Source organism: Podarcis gaigeae, assembly GCF_964106915.1.
Source record: "Podarcis gaigeae genome assembly, chromosome: 16".
Taxonomy (NCBI): domain Eukaryota; kingdom Metazoa; phylum Chordata; class Lepidosauria; order Squamata; family Lacertidae; genus Podarcis; species Podarcis gaigeae.
The window spans coordinates 13,627,448-13,646,743 of NC_139693.1; the positions used below are offsets into that span (position 1 = coordinate 13,627,448).

The window sequence follows — 19,296 nt, forward strand, 5'->3', positions numbered from 1 at the left end:
TGGCAGCAGTCACCCAGAGATGCCGGGGATTCATTTGAGGACCTTCTTGACGCAAGGGAGATTCTCATGAGATGAAGGAACAGGTTTATCTAAAGTTGACAAGCTTTATCTAAAGTTGGGCGCCATTTTGAATCAACATGGCGGACTGGGCCTTCCATAACCGCCCTGATTCTACCCACTGCTTTCAGAACTGCAATAGTTTTGTTTTGCTGGGCATGAGGCTGCTAGTTTTTTAATTTAAAAAATACTTCTTAAACAAGTAAAGAAGAAACTAAATGAATACAAGATAACTGTGGGACTTTCGGGAGGGTTTCTCCAAATGATCTGTCTGGCTTTACAAATGGTTTCAGCAGCAACTGAGAATACCAGCAAGTCTGGAATCAGGTTCCTCTAACCACAGATGCTATCCCAGCGTGGCTTGGCCAAAGTGCTGCTCCACCTGCGCTGCCCCAGGGTCTCGGGCGTTGGGCTCGCTGGCTTGTCAAAGCGATCAACCAGCTGTCATCACTGTACACCTCTCGCTTTCAGTGAGCTAACGCAAACCGACAGGTAACTCTTGCCCACTAAAGAAACCTTCACAAAACTGGAAAGCTTTGCGTTGCCTCCCTTTCCGTTCTGTCCTGCTTCGCCTCGAGGCCCTGGGGGCCAGTTTTGCAAAAGTAGGCAAGTGACTTTGAGACCTGAGTTCCGATTCCAGAAGCCGTGGGAGCTGGAAACGGCCTTGTGAATTCTGTGCCAACAAAAATAACTGTTGGGGGTCCAGACAGTTGCCCACTCTACAGATAACGGTGACAGTTGCAGATTTGGGAGCTAAGGTGAAGTTCTGTTCAGCTGTTAAACCCACCTGATGCCCCACAAGCAAATCATTACCTCTCAGCCTGATCCCTTGCAGGGTTGTTGTGCATTTAAGCGGCTTGGAGGAAAGGGAATCTTTGCACGCATAGAGCTTAAATATGAACCAGAGCGAAACTCTGGGGTCCCTTTTGAGTGCTAGGTAGGGTTGCCAACCGTGATTTCTACATTACCGGTTCCTGGGTCGTACTGGGCCATAGAAGTCATACTGGGCAAAGCCCGAATGCAAACTCACAGAACAAGGGCAGAGACAGAATGGAAACTGAAGACTCGGGAGAGAAGCAGGGCAGGTATGGGATGAGGGTGGAGCTTGATGGCTGAGGGGGGGAGCCAGAAAAGATTTTGGCAGAAGGAAGGTGGAATTGAAGTAGAACTTGATGACTATGGGGCAGAGCCAAAATGGAACAGGATGAAACAGGGTTTGTGTCAGGATTGGAGCCTGATGTGTTATGAGAGCCACCTAGGAGGATGAGGTAGGCCATAGGTGGAGCATAATCATTTTTGGAAGTTTTCACACTCCCAAACTACTTATCTGACAAAACATGGTTTATTTATGTATACAGTGTTTATATACGTGCAGAGATAAAGGTAAAAAAAAAAAAATGAGGTTCCAGTGTCATGATTAAAATTCATCTTGTACTTTTAAACATTTTTTTTAGTAAGTTGGCAACCCTAATCAGCAGAAAGAGTGACACCAACTTGTCTGTATGGCAACCTAGTAAGTTAATGTTTATTGGAGACATTTATGCTTATGATATAGTCAAAGTACAATGCTAAAACTGCCGTGGGTCAAGATCAAGAAAGAAAGATCAAGAAAGAAGACCAAAAAATCTTCCAATATGCAACGGTAGCCGCCAGGATTCTGTTAGCGCAAAATTGGAAAACCCCTAATATCCCAACTGTCAGAGAATGGCAAACCAAACTCTTCGAGTATATAGAATTAGCAAAGATGACACAAAAAAATCAGGTATCAAAAAGGTGTAAAATTTAATAAAGATTGGAATAAATTTATAACATACATAGAAGCAAATTTAGGAAATATTAAAATCACAGTAGGTGTAATATAAAACCTGCAATGTACAGATGTTGTAAAACGATACTGCAGAAAGGTATGGTGGTTACATAGTCCAAAACCGAGATGGAGGGAAGTCAATCAATGCTATATTATGAGTCAATGTTGGTTTGTTTTGCGTATGTTTTTTCTTTGTATGTGTTGTTTTGTTTGCTTTCTCTTGGTTTGTACGTTTTTGTTCTTTTACTCTTTATGTTCTTGTTTTAAAAAGAACGCAATAAAAAGAATTTTTTTAAAAAAAACCTGCCATGGGTGCCAGCACAAAATGGCTGCCATGTGGAGCAAAAAAAAAAAAAAGAGAGAGATGCCAGTATCCTGCACTAGTGAGTCCTGTCACAAACAAATCATATATTTACATGCACACACATAAGTTCCATACTGTAATGCATTTTTGTTCTTTCTTACTTGCATATGCATTCATGCACATCTTTCCCTAGTCCTGTATATGCATTTCTGTATACATTACTTGCCTGGAGATCTGAGTCGCAAAATCTGGAGAATTGCAAATTTCAATGGATGGCTGTTTTTCGGTTCATTTATTGTTTCGGGACGTGCCTTTAAATGCGAACTGGATTGAATTTCTTCCCCATCCCTATTTTGGGGGCAGAGCCAGGGCAAAAAAAAAACCAGCAGGTTTACGGGCAGAGAGCCTGTCAGAACCCGGCAGACGGTGGCCATCTGATTTGCTATGTTTTCGGAGGCTAATTACCAGCTACCTGCCATTTTGACAGCTCAGGCTTGTAAAAACGCCAGCTCTGGGAGCAACACACAGAAGGAGCCAGAGAGAGAAAGAGAGATGAGACTTATTGCAAATGGGGCCGCTGTGGGGAGAGGAAAAGAGGCTGGCTCCCCTCCGAACCACGAGATTCTTCTGCCAAACTGCAAGGGATTGATTGAGACTGTTGTGGGAGATACATGAAAGCAGCTTAGCTGCAATATTATTTACTCTTAAACTCCTCTTACCTTTAGCCGTGTCCTCAGCAAGCTCACAGCTAAGAGGGTGCCTGGCAGAGGCTGCGTGACGTAGGCTTTTCCGCCCACTGCCAAAAGTTGGAGGGGCGCTGACTGCCCAAAGCCTGGCCTGGAAACAGGGTCACTGCCTTTATGGACCAAGAAGCCCCCTAGATCTCAGTCCAGTCATGAACCTGAGGGTATAAAAACACAGTGCTTACGCTGAGACCCACTGATTTGAATGGGAACCTACAGCAAATAAACACTGCAGCCTTGGTCTGATTTTCTTGTTATTTAAATGTATTTATTTTTATTTATTTAACAAAATCCAGGGCGTTTTTCTGGGGGTACTCAAGGGTGCGCAGTACTGGCATCTTTCCCCCCACTCCCCAAAAATGTTGAAAGTGGCACTAACTGTAACAACTTCATATTGAGTACTACCACCTTTTTTTCTTTAAAAAAAAAGCACTGACAAAATCTATATAGCGCTGGATCATAAGAGGAGCTCTAAGCGGTTTACAAAAATGCAAAAGGTTAAAATTATCAATAAAAAGCAGTTAAAGACAGGTGTTCAAAAACAGTTAAAAGATTATTAAAATCATCAAAAGCTAACAAGAGATGATGGTGTTGATAATTCTATGCTGCCCATCTGACTGGGTTGCATCTACGTTTCTGAACAGGCTTGCCTGAACAAAAATGTACTCCAATAAGAGTACAGTGATTGTTCCTGCCTTCTGTCACTAGGCAGGGAGTTCCAAAGTGTAGATGCTGATCGATTTCTTACAAGCGCAGAAGGGGTATTATGGGGCCCCTGTAACAGCGCCAGTTCTGCCGATCGAAGCTGTCAAGTGGGTACATATGAGGCAAAGCAATTCCACAAGTAAACTGATCCCAGGCTGTGACAGGCTTTATATGCTAATAGTAACTCCTTGAACTTGGCCTGGTAGCAAATCGCAATCAGTGCAGATCAGGGAGCAGGGACATTATATGCCTAATGAGCACAGCAGTTCATCTCCAGTAGGTCTTGCCTCATAAATCAGTTGCTGAGCCCCCACCTCCCCACAGCCATCAAAGTCCCCTCCTCTCCAGGACTCTTCCCAAGCAATCAGAGACTGCGTCTGTGCGAAGCCTGTCACTGCTCTGCCCCTTTCAGCCCTCTTCTGGTTCTGGAAGACAGGAGCGAGGGATGCTTGTCATAGCAGGAGGGGAAGACACCCTCCTGACGTATCTCTGCCTCTTGGCCTCCCTCCCCCCTGGCTTCTGTTTCTGCCTCTCATTCTGGTCTTCTTTCTGCCAGAGACTCCCCTGTCACTAAGCTCTGTTATCACTTCAGCTTCTGACACCCCTTCCTCTTCTCTCTATAACCACTAATCATGGTCCCACCACCACTCCCCGGGCTCTGAGCCTCTTCCCTTGGTGGCTCCCCAGTTGGTTCCTCCTACCATTCCTCTGTATCCAACTGGTCCCATTACATCCCATTAGTTATGTCTTACCTCCATGACCTGAGGCAGGGTGCCACTTGAATTCCAGTTGCTGGTGAACCCCAGTGGGGTTGTCCCTGTGCCCTGCTTGTGGGCTCCCCAAGAGGCATCTGGTTGGACAGGGGAGGACACAGGATGGTGGACTAGGACTAGGTAGTCACCCAGCAGAGCTCGCCTGGGCAGAATGGCTTCGCTGTTCAGCCATGAAGCTCGTTGGGTTCCCATAAACTAGTAACATTCTCTCTCTCTCTGGACTCAGCTAGATTGGTAAAGGAAAAGCATTTTAGATGTGTTGTATATGCAATACAACACTGTGACACCAGATGGCACTGTGGAGTCCTGTCTTTCCCTACCGGATTTCCCTGTACTGTATGAGTTTACAACGCGTTTAACTGAATCGCTTATTTGATGTGCCTGGATCCAGCCTTCCTCTCTCTTTCTGCCAGCCCCTCCTCCCTTGCAGCATTGTTGTTGTCATGAGGACAAAGCTGCTACACCTTGGAGGAAAGGCAGAGTAATGCTATAGTACAAAAATTTGACTCAATATACAGCAATATTCATGGTTAAAAGAGAGGTAAACAATCTGCATTGCATGTAGAATGTCACTGGTTTAATCCCCTGCATCTATCGATGGGACTGGAAAAGGCCCTGTCTGAAAGCCTGGAGAGCCACTCCTAGTCTTTGTAGACCAGGGGTTTGCAAACCGTAGCCTGCAGACCACCAGGAGTTTGGGGATTTCATGGAGCTGGTCCATGGCATGTCTGTGGGTTTGTGGCTGAAGGCAGGAGATGGCATGTACCTCCTGTTGAATTTTGATTGTATGCTTATTGCTTATTTCATTTCCTATATTGCATTCTATTGTATCACAATTTGAAATCGTAGAACTGCAGAGTTGGAAGGGATCCTGGGGGGGGGGGGGTCATCTAGTTCAACCCCTTGCAACACAGGAATATTTTGCCCAACGTGGGGCTCAAACCCCTGACCCTGAGATTAAGAGCCTCATGCTTCTGTTGACTGAGCGATCCCTATGCAATTTGAATCCTATACAATAAAATACACTGTATATATCAAATAAAAGAAACCCCAGCACAGCACATTACAATTCTCTGCTGAGGATTTTGGTGGATCATTCAGTTGTTATTATTTTTGCTTTCTGTTGTAAAACAGAAAGCAAATAATAATAATAATAATAATAATTGAGTGATCCACCAAAATCCTCAGCAACTTTCAAGTGACCCTACAGGTGTGTAAAAAAAATAAAAAATAAAGGTTGGGAACCTCTTGTGTTAGATGATACTGAGAGAGACGCACCCTGGTCTGATTTGGTAAAATGCAGGTTCCTAGAGCAGCTCCTACTTGCGAAGGCTTAGAGGGGCTGGGTGAATGGAATTTGAGCCTTGTTCCAACGCATTCCTTGGCCGGGAAATATATTTTAAAACTTTGACAAAATAAAGGGGGGGAGGCCTGGATGGATTTGAGCCCAGACAGGTATTTCCAGCTCAGCCGCCGCAGCGAGAGATCAGATGTCTCCTGCGCCCAGACCAGGATTAGATTAAAGAGAACTTCAAACAATATCTCTTGTTTCAGCCCCTCTGAGGTAGTGATTAGAGAGAGGAAAATAATCCCTCCGTCACACACCTGCTGCCTTGCCTGGCTCTGATGTGTGTGCAGTCACAGGAGTGTGTGCTTTGTGCCCAGGGGGAAGTGGAGAATGGAAGGGGAGTTTGGGTTTGAGTGGCAATTTAGAAGCCGCAGCAAGAGACCGGGCTCCCCACTGCGGCGTGTTGAGTCACATTTGATCATGCACCTGTGCATCTCAGAGCCTGTCCAAAAAGCATCGGGAAAGTAGAATGTGTCTTGGATTTACTTGAAGAGGTTGCTGCTCTTCTGAACTCACTGGAAATCTCCGTAATGCCCTTTTCGTGATTATTTGTGCTCATGACATTATCAGGGCAGTTACACTATTTGCGCCTGCAAATGTTTCGTGGGGGGCATGCTGCTCAATTCCCAGTCAGTGCATGCCTTGCAACTCCCTGCTGAAATTCTGTAATATTTCATAGCACAACTGTTCAGGTTTAAGTTTTTATTATGCTGTGCCCCTCCAGACGGCAATAACAGAGAAGCACTGCAGAGCAGCTAATAATGTGGAATGATGAGTGGACAGTCCACTCGAAATCCGCCACCAATACACTATTATTGTGTCAATGACAGGTTGCGGAATACACCTGAATGCAGAATGAAAAGGACACCTGGAGGGTTTAGGATTGGACTTTGCATAGCCAAAGTTCATTCAGGGAGTTCATTCATTTTAAAACATTTATACACTGCTCAGTAAAAATCTTTAAGTGGTGTTCAAAAAATGAAACATTTGAACTTCTGTTGTCTATGCTCTGGGTTAGCTTCTAGGTTAGATTACTGCAATGCATTATGTGTGGGACTGCCTTTAAAGGTGACTTGGTGCAGAATTTGGTGGCCAAGTTGCTGACAGCTCATTGGTTTTCAGGCCCAATTCAAAGTGCTGGTTTTGACCTATAAAGCCTTAAATGGCTCAGGACCCTAACACCTCATGGTCTGCCTCTCCCCATATGAAACGACCCGGGCCCTGTAATCATCACCTGACTCCAAGCAAAAATATTTATTTTTCACCAGGTCTTTGGCTCTTAATTACCCGTGGATAGAATGTTTTAATCCTGCCTTTGAAAAATAGGATTTTATTCGTTTTCCCTTTTCAATGTATGTGTTTCTTTGTTTGTGTGTCATGTTGAGTTATCTTGGTTAAAAAGCAACCACTAAATGTAATAAATATATAATAAAACAGAATGGAGAGACAACATAAAAACCAGTAAAACAGCATTATCAAAACAGATTTAGAAAGACAGGCTTTGGCTCTGAGGGTGGGGGGGGGCAATCATTTGTAAAATGGGGAGGGAAGAGAGATCACCATCCTTTGCAACAGGCTCATCAGCCCATTCCACTAGGAGGCACTCCGCATCAATAGAGGAGCCCTTGGCCCACGGGGGGGTGAACTACATCTCCCACAAGCCTTTGCAAACGAAACGGACATTGATGGCTATAAATCCACACATAGCCTCGCCCGCCCCCTCTTTTAAAAGCTCTCAAGTCCTGCCTTTCCGCTTTTCTGATTAGTGAGTTTGGAAGGCGCAAGAGGCGTTTCTGGGCGCGGGATTGGCTGTTCCTGTGGCAACAAAGCGGCTTGGGGAAGGGAGGGGGCCAGGGGACCCGCCCCTCCATTGTGCTGCGAGTTTTTCTTGCCGAAAGCTTGGCTGGGGGAGTTAAAGAGAAGCGAGTTGAGATCGGAGCGCTTATATTTCAGCGCAGGCGGATTGCGCGCGCGCCTTCTTATTTTGCGCTTGAGGGGAATCCGGTGTCTTGCAAGGCGGGTGGAGGGATGCGAGAACACTGAAAGGCGAAAATACAGTACTTAAAATTTTGATCGCAGGAAAAAAGGGGGTATTCCGAAATTTAAAGGGGCGCGTGCACATCCCCGCTCCAAGCGCCGATCCTGCGCGCAATGTTTGCGCCCAAGCGGTGAGAGCTGCCTGGGAGCGCCGCGGCTTGCTGGCTGGGGACTTGTTGATGGAGCCGGCTGCCGGAGCTCAGAGGCTGGCCGGGACGGAAAAGCCCTTCCTGGGAGGGGGCACAGCCAAGCGGCGCCAGTGCGCAGGTAAAAAAAACAAACCCTCTGTGCGTCGGAAACAGGAGGGCGATGGGGTCCCTCGCCTTGAGCGCGGATCTAATAAAGCGTGCGCTTTCCCCCTAGTCTCGAGAGGCTGCGCAATTGGCAGGAGCTGAAGCTTTTGTGGCGAATGAGCCCCCAACTGTTCAGAAGAGAGTTTGGGGGTTTGGTGGGTCGGCGATCCTCCTCTTGCTCCCCCCTCCCAACTCCAGCGGGGCCGGGCAGGGGGCTGGGGAGGCGGATCTGGGAGAGCCAGGACGCCTGGGTTGTCTCCCCAGAGGGAGGGGAGTCTGGAACAGCAGTTTGGACCTGCACCTCTGCTGCCGCGCGCATAGGGGGAGAGGTTTGCCCATCCACAGAATCGCGGTTTTCCATGTCCAGCTTTGAAGCGAGAGGGAAGAGAAGTCTAGTGGTTTGCGGTGGAGAGTCGGAAGCAGCCTCGGGGGCTCTGCTCGGAGGAGGCGCTTGTCGCTAGGAAGTAAGAGCCTCCGCTTCCATCCCCGCCAGGGAGAAGAACTGGGTGGTCTTGGAGAGTCTGTTCTAGAGCAAGGGGGGAGGAACCCGTTTCAGCCCAAGGGCCACATTCCCTTCTAGACACTCTTCCCTGGCCCACATGCATGTATGTGATCGGCCTCCAAGTGGGCAGGAAGAGTGAATGCACGGTTTCCTTTTGTGCAGAGGGTTTGGAGTTCAGGGGCAAATTCCACCCAGGTAGAGCCAGGACCAGGATGAGATGTTGCCCTGGGGGAGTCTCAAGGGCCGGACTGGAGGGACATATTTGGCCCCTGGGTTTGATACTCACCATCTCTGGCCTAGAAGGATTCTCAGGGTGCCTGGGTCGTCGTCCCCCCAGCTCGAAGAGGTGGGGGCTGAGCAGGCAGGACTTCTGGGTTTTTCACACTCAGGAACAAGGCAGTTTGGAAGTCTTGTGTCTTTGAGCTGGAAACTCCTGGCGTGGGGGATCAAAGTGTGTAAAGCCAAATATGGAGGGTTTCCAACTTATGAGACTGTGACCGACTGCAGGTTCCAGGCTTCAACATAAAGACGGTTCGTTTCAACAATACCCCCTCCCCTTTGTTTAAAATACTGTATCCAGCCTGGTGGACAGTTTTTGGAATGCTTTGGAACCTTTGGAAGTGAATCCGAAAGGTGGCGCCTGGCTGTGGATTCAAATTAATACAAAATATCCCAAGGCGCTTTATTGCGTTTACCCCGGATCATCATGAGCATATATCCCAGACGCAGCACTGGCTGTTTGTTCCAGCGCTTCCTCCAGAAATTTATTGGGGGTGGAAATGGAGGCCGATCTCCCTTTGCGATTGGGGGCTCAGGCTAGAAGACTGTTTGAACAGTTCAGCAAGAGATTTGGCAAATGGGAGCTTGGCCCACATACTATCACAATCGATACCGATTATCATCAGTAATAACTATTTTAGCACTTTTCCTCATGCAAAAGCACAGTATCCTCCTTCTCCCTGTCTGTTTTCCTTACGGAGCTGAGAGGAGTTCTTATTTTACTTTGAAAAGTGGAAATCTATTCATTAGAAAGCAGCAAGGCTGCCGGTGTATTTGGTCGCTTGGCAGTGGGGCAGAGGTATAGAGGGATCTTCCAAAGTGGAGGTGTGATGGGTTGGATTTACTCACCTGGAATTGGCCTGCATGCCTGGATTTACTCACCTGGAATTGGGGTGCAATCTGTAGGAGATTTTGCTACTCTTGGTTTGCTGTTCTCATAAATAACTTGAGCCAGAAACTTTCCCCTAGAAGACAGAGTAACTGAGCAACTCTAATTTTGTCATAAGTGTATTAGCCGGCTCCTCTCTTTCCAGAAAATTGCTTTTTCCTCTCTCTAATTCCCCTGCTTTTAAATGTAGGTTGGCCATTTGTCAGAACAGAATCCTGAACTAGATGGGCCTTTTGGCCTGATCCAGCCACCATGCATAAAAGCTTTCTGAGATTGCCTTTCCATGCATCCCTGTCCAGTCCTGATTATTGGATGGAGGAGGGGGAAATTGCACTGTGTTCCTTTTTGTGTTCATTTAAAGCATTTGTACCCCAGCTTCCCTTAAAGTCAAAGTAGCTAACGAAACAATATAAAATGCACTCCCAAAAAAATCAGCCGAAAGCTCCGGAGCGGGCGAGCGGCTTTCAGCACACCAGGGTGGGGAACGGCAGCTCTTTCTAATAGCGAACTCTGTGGTGGGCGGCAGAATAGTAACCAAAGCAGTGTCACCAAGAAACAAGATGGAGGGACAGCAGGATAAGGGAGAAACTAGGGTTGCCATATTTCAAACAGAAAAGTTGTTGAGCTCTTCTTTTTTTGCCAAAGTTTTTGGCCAAGATCGCTGAAAATATGCCATCTTTGAAAGAAAGAAAAAACCTGCAAAAAGGGCACTGCCAACATGGGCTGCCATACGCTCGGATTTTCCCTGACATTGGCCCAATTTCCGCCCAGATATATCCGGGAAAATCCAGACATAAGGCAGCCCTAGGAGAAACCAAAATTGTGTAGGCCAACAATGACAACAAAATCAGGGTGTGGAGAATTAGGGGTAGAACTCCCCCCCCCCCCAACCAGTCCAGTCTTTGTGGGAGTGGTTGTTATGGCTGCATGGTTAAGTTGATTAATTAATTGGCTTAAAAAAAAATTGATCAGCTGTAATAATGCCCTCAGTTAGTTGGACAGCCAGTTATTATTTTTGCGTGCTGGTGTGGTTGGAGTGACAGACAAGGATGAGAATAGCTTGTCGTCAGCTATCCACCAAGGCAGAAATCGTACTCAACTTTGGCCAAATGGCTGCAGAAACTTCACCACACACAGTGAAGCCTATCTTTAATATTATTCCGAATGTCTGGAGAGGCATTGGCCGGTCAAGTAGTTAAGAGTCTCTAAGGGAGACCTAAGTTCTGATCCTCCAATTGGCCATGAAGCTTATGTGGTGACCCTGGGCTATTCACTTTGTCCCAGCTTGCCCTACCCTACAGGGGTATTGTGAAGATGAAGTGTGGTGCCTTGAACTCTGCTGCTTGAGTCTTGCTTGAAGGTTTCCCACAGGCATCTAGGTGACCACTATGAGAACAAAATGCTGGACTAGATGAGCCATTGGCCTGATCCAGCGGGCTCTTCTCATGTTCATTGGAGGAAATGTTAAATATTTTTAAAAGAAATATACTTACTAAAACTGCAGACAGCAGGAACCATCTTAGAAGACGTATTCTTTCCTGTTTGAGAGCAAGAATGCCGAATGCCTCTTTTAAGACCTGCTGCAACATAGGTGCACATTGTTTTTAGAAAATGTATGCCTCCCCCAACCCAAGATGGATTTTTCTCGTATAAAAGTGCAGGTTCAGTAAATTGATAGACTCGAAAGTGAAATTGCACGCACAGTAGCCTCTCATGTCTGCTGTGGTGCAGTCATGTACAGGCTCTGGCCTCGAGGCGCTTACAGTCTAAACTTCATCAGTGTGATGAGAAGGAATGTGCAGGAGAAAAGAGGAATTCTGCAACCTGTGTAAATCATGAAAATTGGCACACATCTCATTAGTTCACATAAATTCATTTCTGCTTCAGTAATCATGGGGAACGGCAGTGAGCTACAGGCACAGAAGTGCCAACCCTGGTCATTGATCGTCTGGTTAGAGAGCGAGAAACAAAACAAACTGATGCCTAGATAATTTTATGTGTATATTTCACACGGCCTCTTTTAGAAGTGCCCTTGTATCCTGGTGCCCTGCTTTAGGCAGAGTAGAAAGAGACCCGTGACTCCTACTTGAGAATTTACAATGTATTGCCCACATACTTTGAAGCCAATTTTCAGCCCATGAGGACTAGAAACTTGTTCATTTTAAAGAGAGTAGAGTAAGGTGCACTAAGATTTGCAGGATGCTGAACTGGGTGGAATCATGTTGTAAACTCTTCCAAAGGTGAATGCAGACACACTTGATGAGGAAATGTAACCTTTCTGGGATGCTAGGATAAAGACCCTGACCCCCTAATATTGAGCAAGGATTGGCAAGCTGAGTGTTAGGTGTGGGTTAAAGGGAAGAGGAGCTGAGCTTTGTTATACAGCACCTGTTCTGCCTGCGGAACTGTAGTCCACAGTAGCAGCAAGGGACCATGCTGCCTGTGTACCAGCTGAATGCCAGGGGCATAATTTTGGTTTGTCTGTATTTAATAATGCGTGTTAATATTCCACTTTTCCAGTTCAATTCCTCTATGATGGGTGTTCAGCCAGTGTCTGAAATTTGCCAGGTGCATTTTGCACCTGGCTATCGACCACTTGCAACCAAGTGAAGGTGTCCAGGTGCCAGGTTGGCACCGGGCGTTTCCACCATCTCACGGTGCATGCCTGGGGATCCTTGGATCTTGACTTTTTTCACACACTAATACCCCATCCTGTAAATTCTATCTGTTATATTTTATTTGCACAATCAGGATGAATTTCAGGAACCAAAGATTCATATTGAAAAATAGGACTTTTGAGCCGCCTGGCCAAAAAACGGGCAACTAGGCATTCCGTTTTGGCAAATAAAACCCTGGTTTGAGCCATTTGGTGCCTATCTTATGTATCTGAGTATCCAGCGCAGTGTGCAGCCATTAACACAGCTTAAGAAAACATTCAGTTCACATGAAAAGGACAGGGCATGGTGTATGGCCAGTGAGGGGTGTGGCCTGGGGGTCCCAAGGGCCGAGCAGAGAGGCCTGGAGGGCCACATTTGGCTTTTGAGGTTGGTCTACCCTGATATAGGAAAAGGTATCTCTGTTTTGCCCCCACAACATGAGGGAAGCCATGGCTGTTAAAGTGATATAATAGAGCTTTAAACGTGTTGGTGTGAATGCGGCCTAGTTTTCTGGAACTGTCCCAGCCATGGCATTCTTAAACCCAACCACCAACAAAAATAAACCGATCTCCAAGACACTTTGTGCAGCAAAATAAATATCTTTTTTTGGGGGGGTGGGGGGAATTCTGCCTCCTTTGTGAGCTGGCATTTGTACACTTCCAGGGCCCCATTCTCCTGATTTAACCTGAATTGGCCTGCATGCCTTCAGTTTCGAGCCAATGCTTTTTAAAATAAAAATCAAATCGCAGCCTTCCCCAGAGCCCATCCATCAGCGAGTTTTGCACAGATCGTATCAGAAAGCGTGAAGTGGGCCAAACAACTCTTGAGCCTGTGTGAGTCGGAGTCTGCCTGGAGTTACTTGCTGGCCAAGACGTGTGTGTTTTTAATTTAGAAGAGTTGCGAAGATTTGAAATGACAAGAGGAGGAGAGAGAATATTAGGGAGAGCGGGGAATGAAAGGCACACCCTTCCCCTCCCCCTTTTTCCCAGGGTGTTTTAAACGCAGAAATAGATATGGGTGGGCTTTGGGCAGAATCTATAAAATTCTGTCTGCTGGAAAGGTGGAAAGCGGAGGTTCCTTATGAGCAAAGTTGGGGAAGGAAAATTACCTCTAGACCTCACTTTCCCCCCCTAAAGGCAGAAGAGAGAGATGAGGCTAAGGAGATGGAGAGAGGAAAGAGGAAGGAGATGGAGATGAGGGCTGAGGAAGGGAAGGAGGTAGAATAGGAGATTTTTGCAGAGTTGAATGTGTCAGTCCATCAGCTTTCTTGCTTCTGTAAAAGGGAACAGGAAACTTTTTCTATGTCCAAGGACCATGTTACCTTCTGGGCAACCTTCAAAAGTCCCTGTGACTGGTGAGCAGGGAAATTACCTGTGAATTTTACCTTTGCACACAGTAGGCTAGTTTCTATACACAGTGACACACCCTTCTGTATCCCCCTTTACAATTCTAAGCTATTTCAAGGGCTCGGGGAATGAGAGTCATACATTTTTTAAAATAATAATAATAATAATAATAATAATAATTAAATTTTCTGTTTTACAATTTCAAATGCTCATGTTGCATCCTTAAGATATCAGTGCCTTCCCTTCTTCTCTTTCCATGGTTCATTTTACAGATCTTAAATCCCTGCATATTTTGCAAAAAATATACCAGTCAGTATTCCATTATTGCATCCATCCAAACTTATTTACACTGTCAATTTTATCTTAATGCTGCCAGCATTTTCAGCTGTACACAATTATTTACCATATATTCAATAAACGTTTTCCAACCTTTAATATTCTATATGTTAAGTCTGCAAGTTGTGCATATTCTGTCAACTTAAGTTGCCAATCTTCTTTGGTTGGGACATTGCTCATTTTCCATTTTGGGGCTAACAAAAAACGGGCCGCAGTAGAGACAGGCTTGTTCTCTGTTGCTGGTATTGGAGCCCATGAACTGGAATTGCAGAAGAGTAGATTTCGGTTAGGCATAATGTCTGGTCCGTAAGAGCAGATTCACAAGAACGAGTAAGAACAAGATTGAGGAGCCTGTGGCCCTCCAGATGTGGTTGGGAGACCCTCATTTTTTGATTTCCAGGTATCTCTTGAAGACATTTCATTATTTTCACGTTTCTTCCACTCCTTATTTTAATCCCCACAGCGACCCTGTGAGGTAGGTTAGGCTAAGAGACCATGACTGGCCCAAGGTGAGTTTCACAGCCGAGTGGGGATTTGATGGAATAAAATGAAACCCCTTTTATTTTATTTTTTATCAGCCAGTCACAACTTTTTGTACCGCTTTGTGGCATTTTGTATACTATTGTATGTATCGATGTGCGCCGCAGTACTGTATTGCATGAATACTTCAGCTAAATAACCTTTTATTATGTACGTTTAAACAAAGATAAACAAATCTGAATTAATTTTCCCTTTCTGGATCTTTTGCTCCCACAGGGTTTGGTCTATGCTGAGGTGCAGAGTTCGACAGAAAGCTCTGAAGTCTTGAGACTTCCTCGCTAGTTCGCTAGAGCGGCAGAAATCGGTGCTGCTCCGAAGGGCTTTGTGGGGATGAGAAACGGCATACAGGCTGCAAGGCTCCATCACCAGGTTCCCCGGGGATCATCCGATGGTGTCTCCTGAGCTGCAAGGGGCAGCCTGACCCTCTGTTCTCCCACCTCTTTCCTCAGACGTGCAGCTGGTCAGCTTGCCGGCTCGGTGTTTCGGCAAGTGGGCGGTTTTGGCGGTGCTGCGAGGTGTCTGGTGGGGGCAGCTGTGCTATGAATTGGCGTTTATGGATTGTCCGCCTTGCCCTGGTCTGCAGCAGCTTCGCTGAAGGTGGGCAAAGGTTTTTCGTTGGTCTCTCTTTTGGAGGACGATGCTGACAGTGCATTTAGTCTTTCCAATAGGCTATGAAGGGCCGCTGACCCTGGGGTAATGTCATGGGGGGGGGGCCTGCAGCTGGTGGTGGGCGGAGCCAAAGCCCAAAGTGGGTGGAGTTGGTGACTGAAGACTGTATTGCCCAGAGGTGCAGCACCTCTGGTCCACGGCCCTCTAGGTCTCTCTGTCTGGCGCTTGGAAATCTCCAGGCTGCGTTTATCCCCTAGGCCTGAGGTTCCCCATTCCTTAAATAAATCTTTGGGGGGTTTGTTTTGTTTTGGGGTTTTTTGTTTCTTTCCTTGGAGACCACCAAAAATACATTATGAAAACTTATGTTCCCTTACTTGCACCACAACTTACAACAGTATAAAGTATATAAAACACATTCTTATTAAGTGAGGTGCAAGTTAATATAACCCTATGGAACTGGTCTTTCTAAGCCTAGGGAATTAGAAACTTGGTTTTCATTATTCGTTTCATTATTCGGAGTCATAGCATACAGACAAATTTGAATCATCCATTTTTTGCTTATAATGGGAACTTTAGGAGCCGAAAGAATTAGCAAGCAGGCCGCATTTGTCAGTAGAAGGAGTCTACAAATGTAACTTTCTTGCAGACTCAAGTCTACATAGCCAGCCAAATTCCCTGGGATTTCTGCAACTTAACTTTCTGCCTGTTGATTTCCCTCTGCTCAATTAAGAAGCTGCCTTTCCGTGCGGCAGTAATTCACAAATTAGTGTGGCCAACTTGCTTCCCAGCCCCGTGATAGGTTGGCTTTTAGCAGGTGAAGCTTTACTGCACTTGCGTGCTGAAAAAAAATACACTGTATTTCTGCCTGTCCTGCTGCTGTTTGGAAAGGCACAGGAACACTATTAGGGAGGGGGAAAGTGGCACTTTTGATCTGGGGTGTGGATCAAGAGTGCCACTTTTTTGGCAATAGAGCACGTTGAGTGAATGAGGGAAAGCGCAAAGAGCATAGCATTAGGGGCTGCAGATGGAGCCCATCATGCAGAAAATCCAGCTCTGCCTGCAAGTTGGTTGAAGGGACCAGAAAGACCACAACATCCCTGCTTAGTGGGACTGTGACCTTCGGTACAGGTTATATCAGCCTTGACCAAAGATGTCACCAATGAAGGCAGGGTTGCAGATGTAGCGCAGTCCAAACAAGCCAAGTTCAAGTGTGGAGAATCAGTTTTGGTCTCACCGTGAGCCAGATCCAAAACCAGGCAGAAGTCCAACCTTAGTCTCAGGCAAATTATAGCACAAAAAATTAGAATCCAGAGCTTGAGAGCCAGAGACTTTTCTTGTTCACAGCAACTAGATGACTCGAGGGAGGTCTTAAACCACAGAACTGTAGAATTTGAAGGAACCTAATCCAACCCCTCCAGTGCAGGAATCTCAACTAAAGCATCCATGACAGATGGCCATCCAACCTCTGCTTAAAAACTTCCAAGGAAGGAGAGTCCACAACCTACCAAGGGAGTTGGTTCCATGGTCGAACAGCTCTTCCTGTCAGAAAGTTTCTCCTGATGCTTAGTCAGAATCTCCTTTTTTGTCATTTGAATCCATTGTTCTCCATCTTCCATGTTACAGCCCTTTAGATATTTGATGATAGCTGTTATATCGTCTCTCAGTCTCTCCCTCAACGGTTCCTCATAAGGCTTGGTTTCCATATTCTTGCCTCCTAAACCATACTCTAACCACAGCTGCTAGCTGTGATGGAGTAGTGGGGATTGCTTACTCGCAGATAAGCCTCTTACTCACCAGTAGACCAATGACTGTCAGTCTGTGGGTGCATAGTGTGGCCTGGACTTATACCTGTTGCTCTTGAGGACTGGGGAGGCTGCCCCATCTCTTCCTCCTCCTCATGACAGTTCCAGGTATCAAGCCAGAGGGCCACTCAAGGGGGATCTTCAGCATTGGATTCAGGGGTCCCCGCTTGCTGCTTGAGGTCCTCAGCCTTGGGGATGTCTGGTACCAGGTCAGAGCTAGGCGGGACAATATTCTCTCAAAACTACACAATGCGTGAAGAATTGAACACAATTTGGTGTTCTTGTTTAGTTCTTTTTCACGCTGTTTCAGCCTCACCTACACTGAACGTGTAAACATTTAATTGAATACTGTACTAGACTTGGACTCCCAGCCCCATCCAAACAGAGGAAAGGTGCAAAGAGCTTCTCTTTAACCAAATGTGGTGTTGGTTGATATAGGTGATTTCTCCCCTATTGGAGAGGCAAAGGGATTCTGGGTGTCATTGTGTGTTCCAGCCTCTCTTTTTTCCTTTTCGATGTGGCAGCCATTTTGTGTGTGTGCGAAACCCCTTATGGCAGCCATTTTGTGACAGCAGTTACTCAAAAATCCAGGTGTGCCTACGGGCCCCCCAAGGGATGCCGGCCTCTGGACTAGAACTTTTAAAACTTTTGGAAGCCTTTTTTTTCAAGGCTGCACAGAAAGCTTTTGTTTGCCTTTTTTGTAAACCACTTTGAGGGTTCCCCCCCCTTACAATCAAGTGGTATATAAATTCCATGGAATAAATAGAAAAAATAAAATAAAATGTGCTTCTGACTTTACTACCAGCAGGTACCCGTGAAGCAGAGCCCCGTGCTGTGATTGGCCGGACGGGAGAGAGCGCAATTTTGGGCTGCGACCTACTGAAGCCAGACGAAGCGACTCCTCCCCTCTATGTTATTGAGTGGGTGCGTTTTGGCTTCCTCCTCCCCATCTTTATCAAATTTGGCCTCTATTCCCCACGTGTGGATCCGGAGTACGTAGGTGAGTTGGCTTTGCTGCCTACCCTTCCTTTTATTATTATTGACTATTAACTTTATACGCCACTTACATGACAAAATGGCTTCTAAGGGTGTTTTCAAGTGAAAAAAATCAATTGTACAATCCATACATTAATTGAAATATGAATTTATTTATTTATTGCATTTTTCTGCCAAGGTGGCCAAGATAAGTTTACAAGTTTAAAATACTAAAAGAAATCATATGGAATGTAACATTGTGTATTCTTTAATATGCATTAAGATAATTTCCACAAAGCATTGAAAACACCTGCAGTGAAAATATGCAATAAAAAAACCAGATTAAAAGTGTAAAAATTAAAACAGTTAAAAACAATTACATCTGGAGCTTCAAGTTCAGAGGAATGCTTGCCTAAACAGGTGGGTCTCCAAGGGTTGGCAGCCTGCCAGTACTACTGATGGGGCCTCTTGTCTTTCAGTATGGTGGGCATTCCACAGCACTGGTACCACCAGTTTAAAAGCCTGCTTCCATATTATCACAGTCTGATAATAACCGGGCCATGGCAGAAATAACTAGGTTCTGTTTCCTCCTCCTCCTCCTCTCCAAAAAAGGAATGTAGTAGGGACGCAGAACTTCTGGTTCTTCAGATGTTGCTGAACTACAGCTCCCATCATCCCTGATCTCTTCCCATGCTGGCTGTGGCTGATGGGAGTTGAAGTCCAACAACATTTGGAGGGCCACAGGTTCCCTACTCACAATGTACTGGACTTTAAAAAAAATCATTATTATTTATTAATTTGTGACTCTGTTTTCACGTACGTCAAGGTGATTTTACAGAGCAAGTTTGTCCTGAAGAGCTTTAGTAGGGTTTTATATTTTGATTGATAGAAGAAACCAAAGGGGAACAGAAGGAGGCAGGACCAGTCAGCGGATAGGGTCCAGGACCTCAAATCTAGACTCTTGTTGGTTTTTTGGCATTTGATGAGTTTCTCATCTTGTTTTTGTGCACATCAAACCAAATTGTGACACACACTCTCAGCCAGAGCTGCAAACTTGAACAAATAAGAAATGTGATCTGGTTAAAACAAAACAAAACAACCCATACATTTTTGTTAACTAGTAAAAGATTTTGTCATATGCTTAATAAAAAGGTAAAGGACCCCTGGACGGTTAAGTCCAGTCAAAGGCGACTATGGGGTGCGGCGCTTATCTCGCTTCAGGCCGAGGGAGCCGGCATTTGTCCGCAATGCTCACACTCCCATTGGTCCAGGTGGGAATTACCTGTAAGAAAAT

General features: G+C 45.8%; 1 protein-coding gene across 6 annotated transcripts in view; it reads left to right on the forward strand.

Annotated features, from left to right (window-relative positions):
• Nucleotides 1–691: 691 nt before the first annotated feature.
• IGSF9 (immunoglobulin superfamily member 9) overlaps nt 692–19,296 on the forward strand; it is a 70,254-nt gene continuing 51,649 nt past the window's right edge. The window contains exons 1-3 of one of the 6 annotated variants that reach the window (XM_083716265.1): nt 692–1,325; nt 14,833–15,213; nt 17,833–18,027. In XM_083716265.1, coding sequence (XP_083572391.1) covers nt 15,156–15,213; nt 17,833–18,027 — 253 coding nt within the window. In that variant the 5' untranslated portion in view covers nt 692–1,325; nt 14,833–15,155. Of the gene's footprint in view, nt 1,326–7,479; nt 8,532–14,832; nt 15,214–17,832; nt 18,028–19,296 lie in introns of those variants that run through there. The other 5 variants (XM_083716264.1, XM_083716263.1, XM_083716266.1 and 2 more) reach the window with 5 other exon arrangements.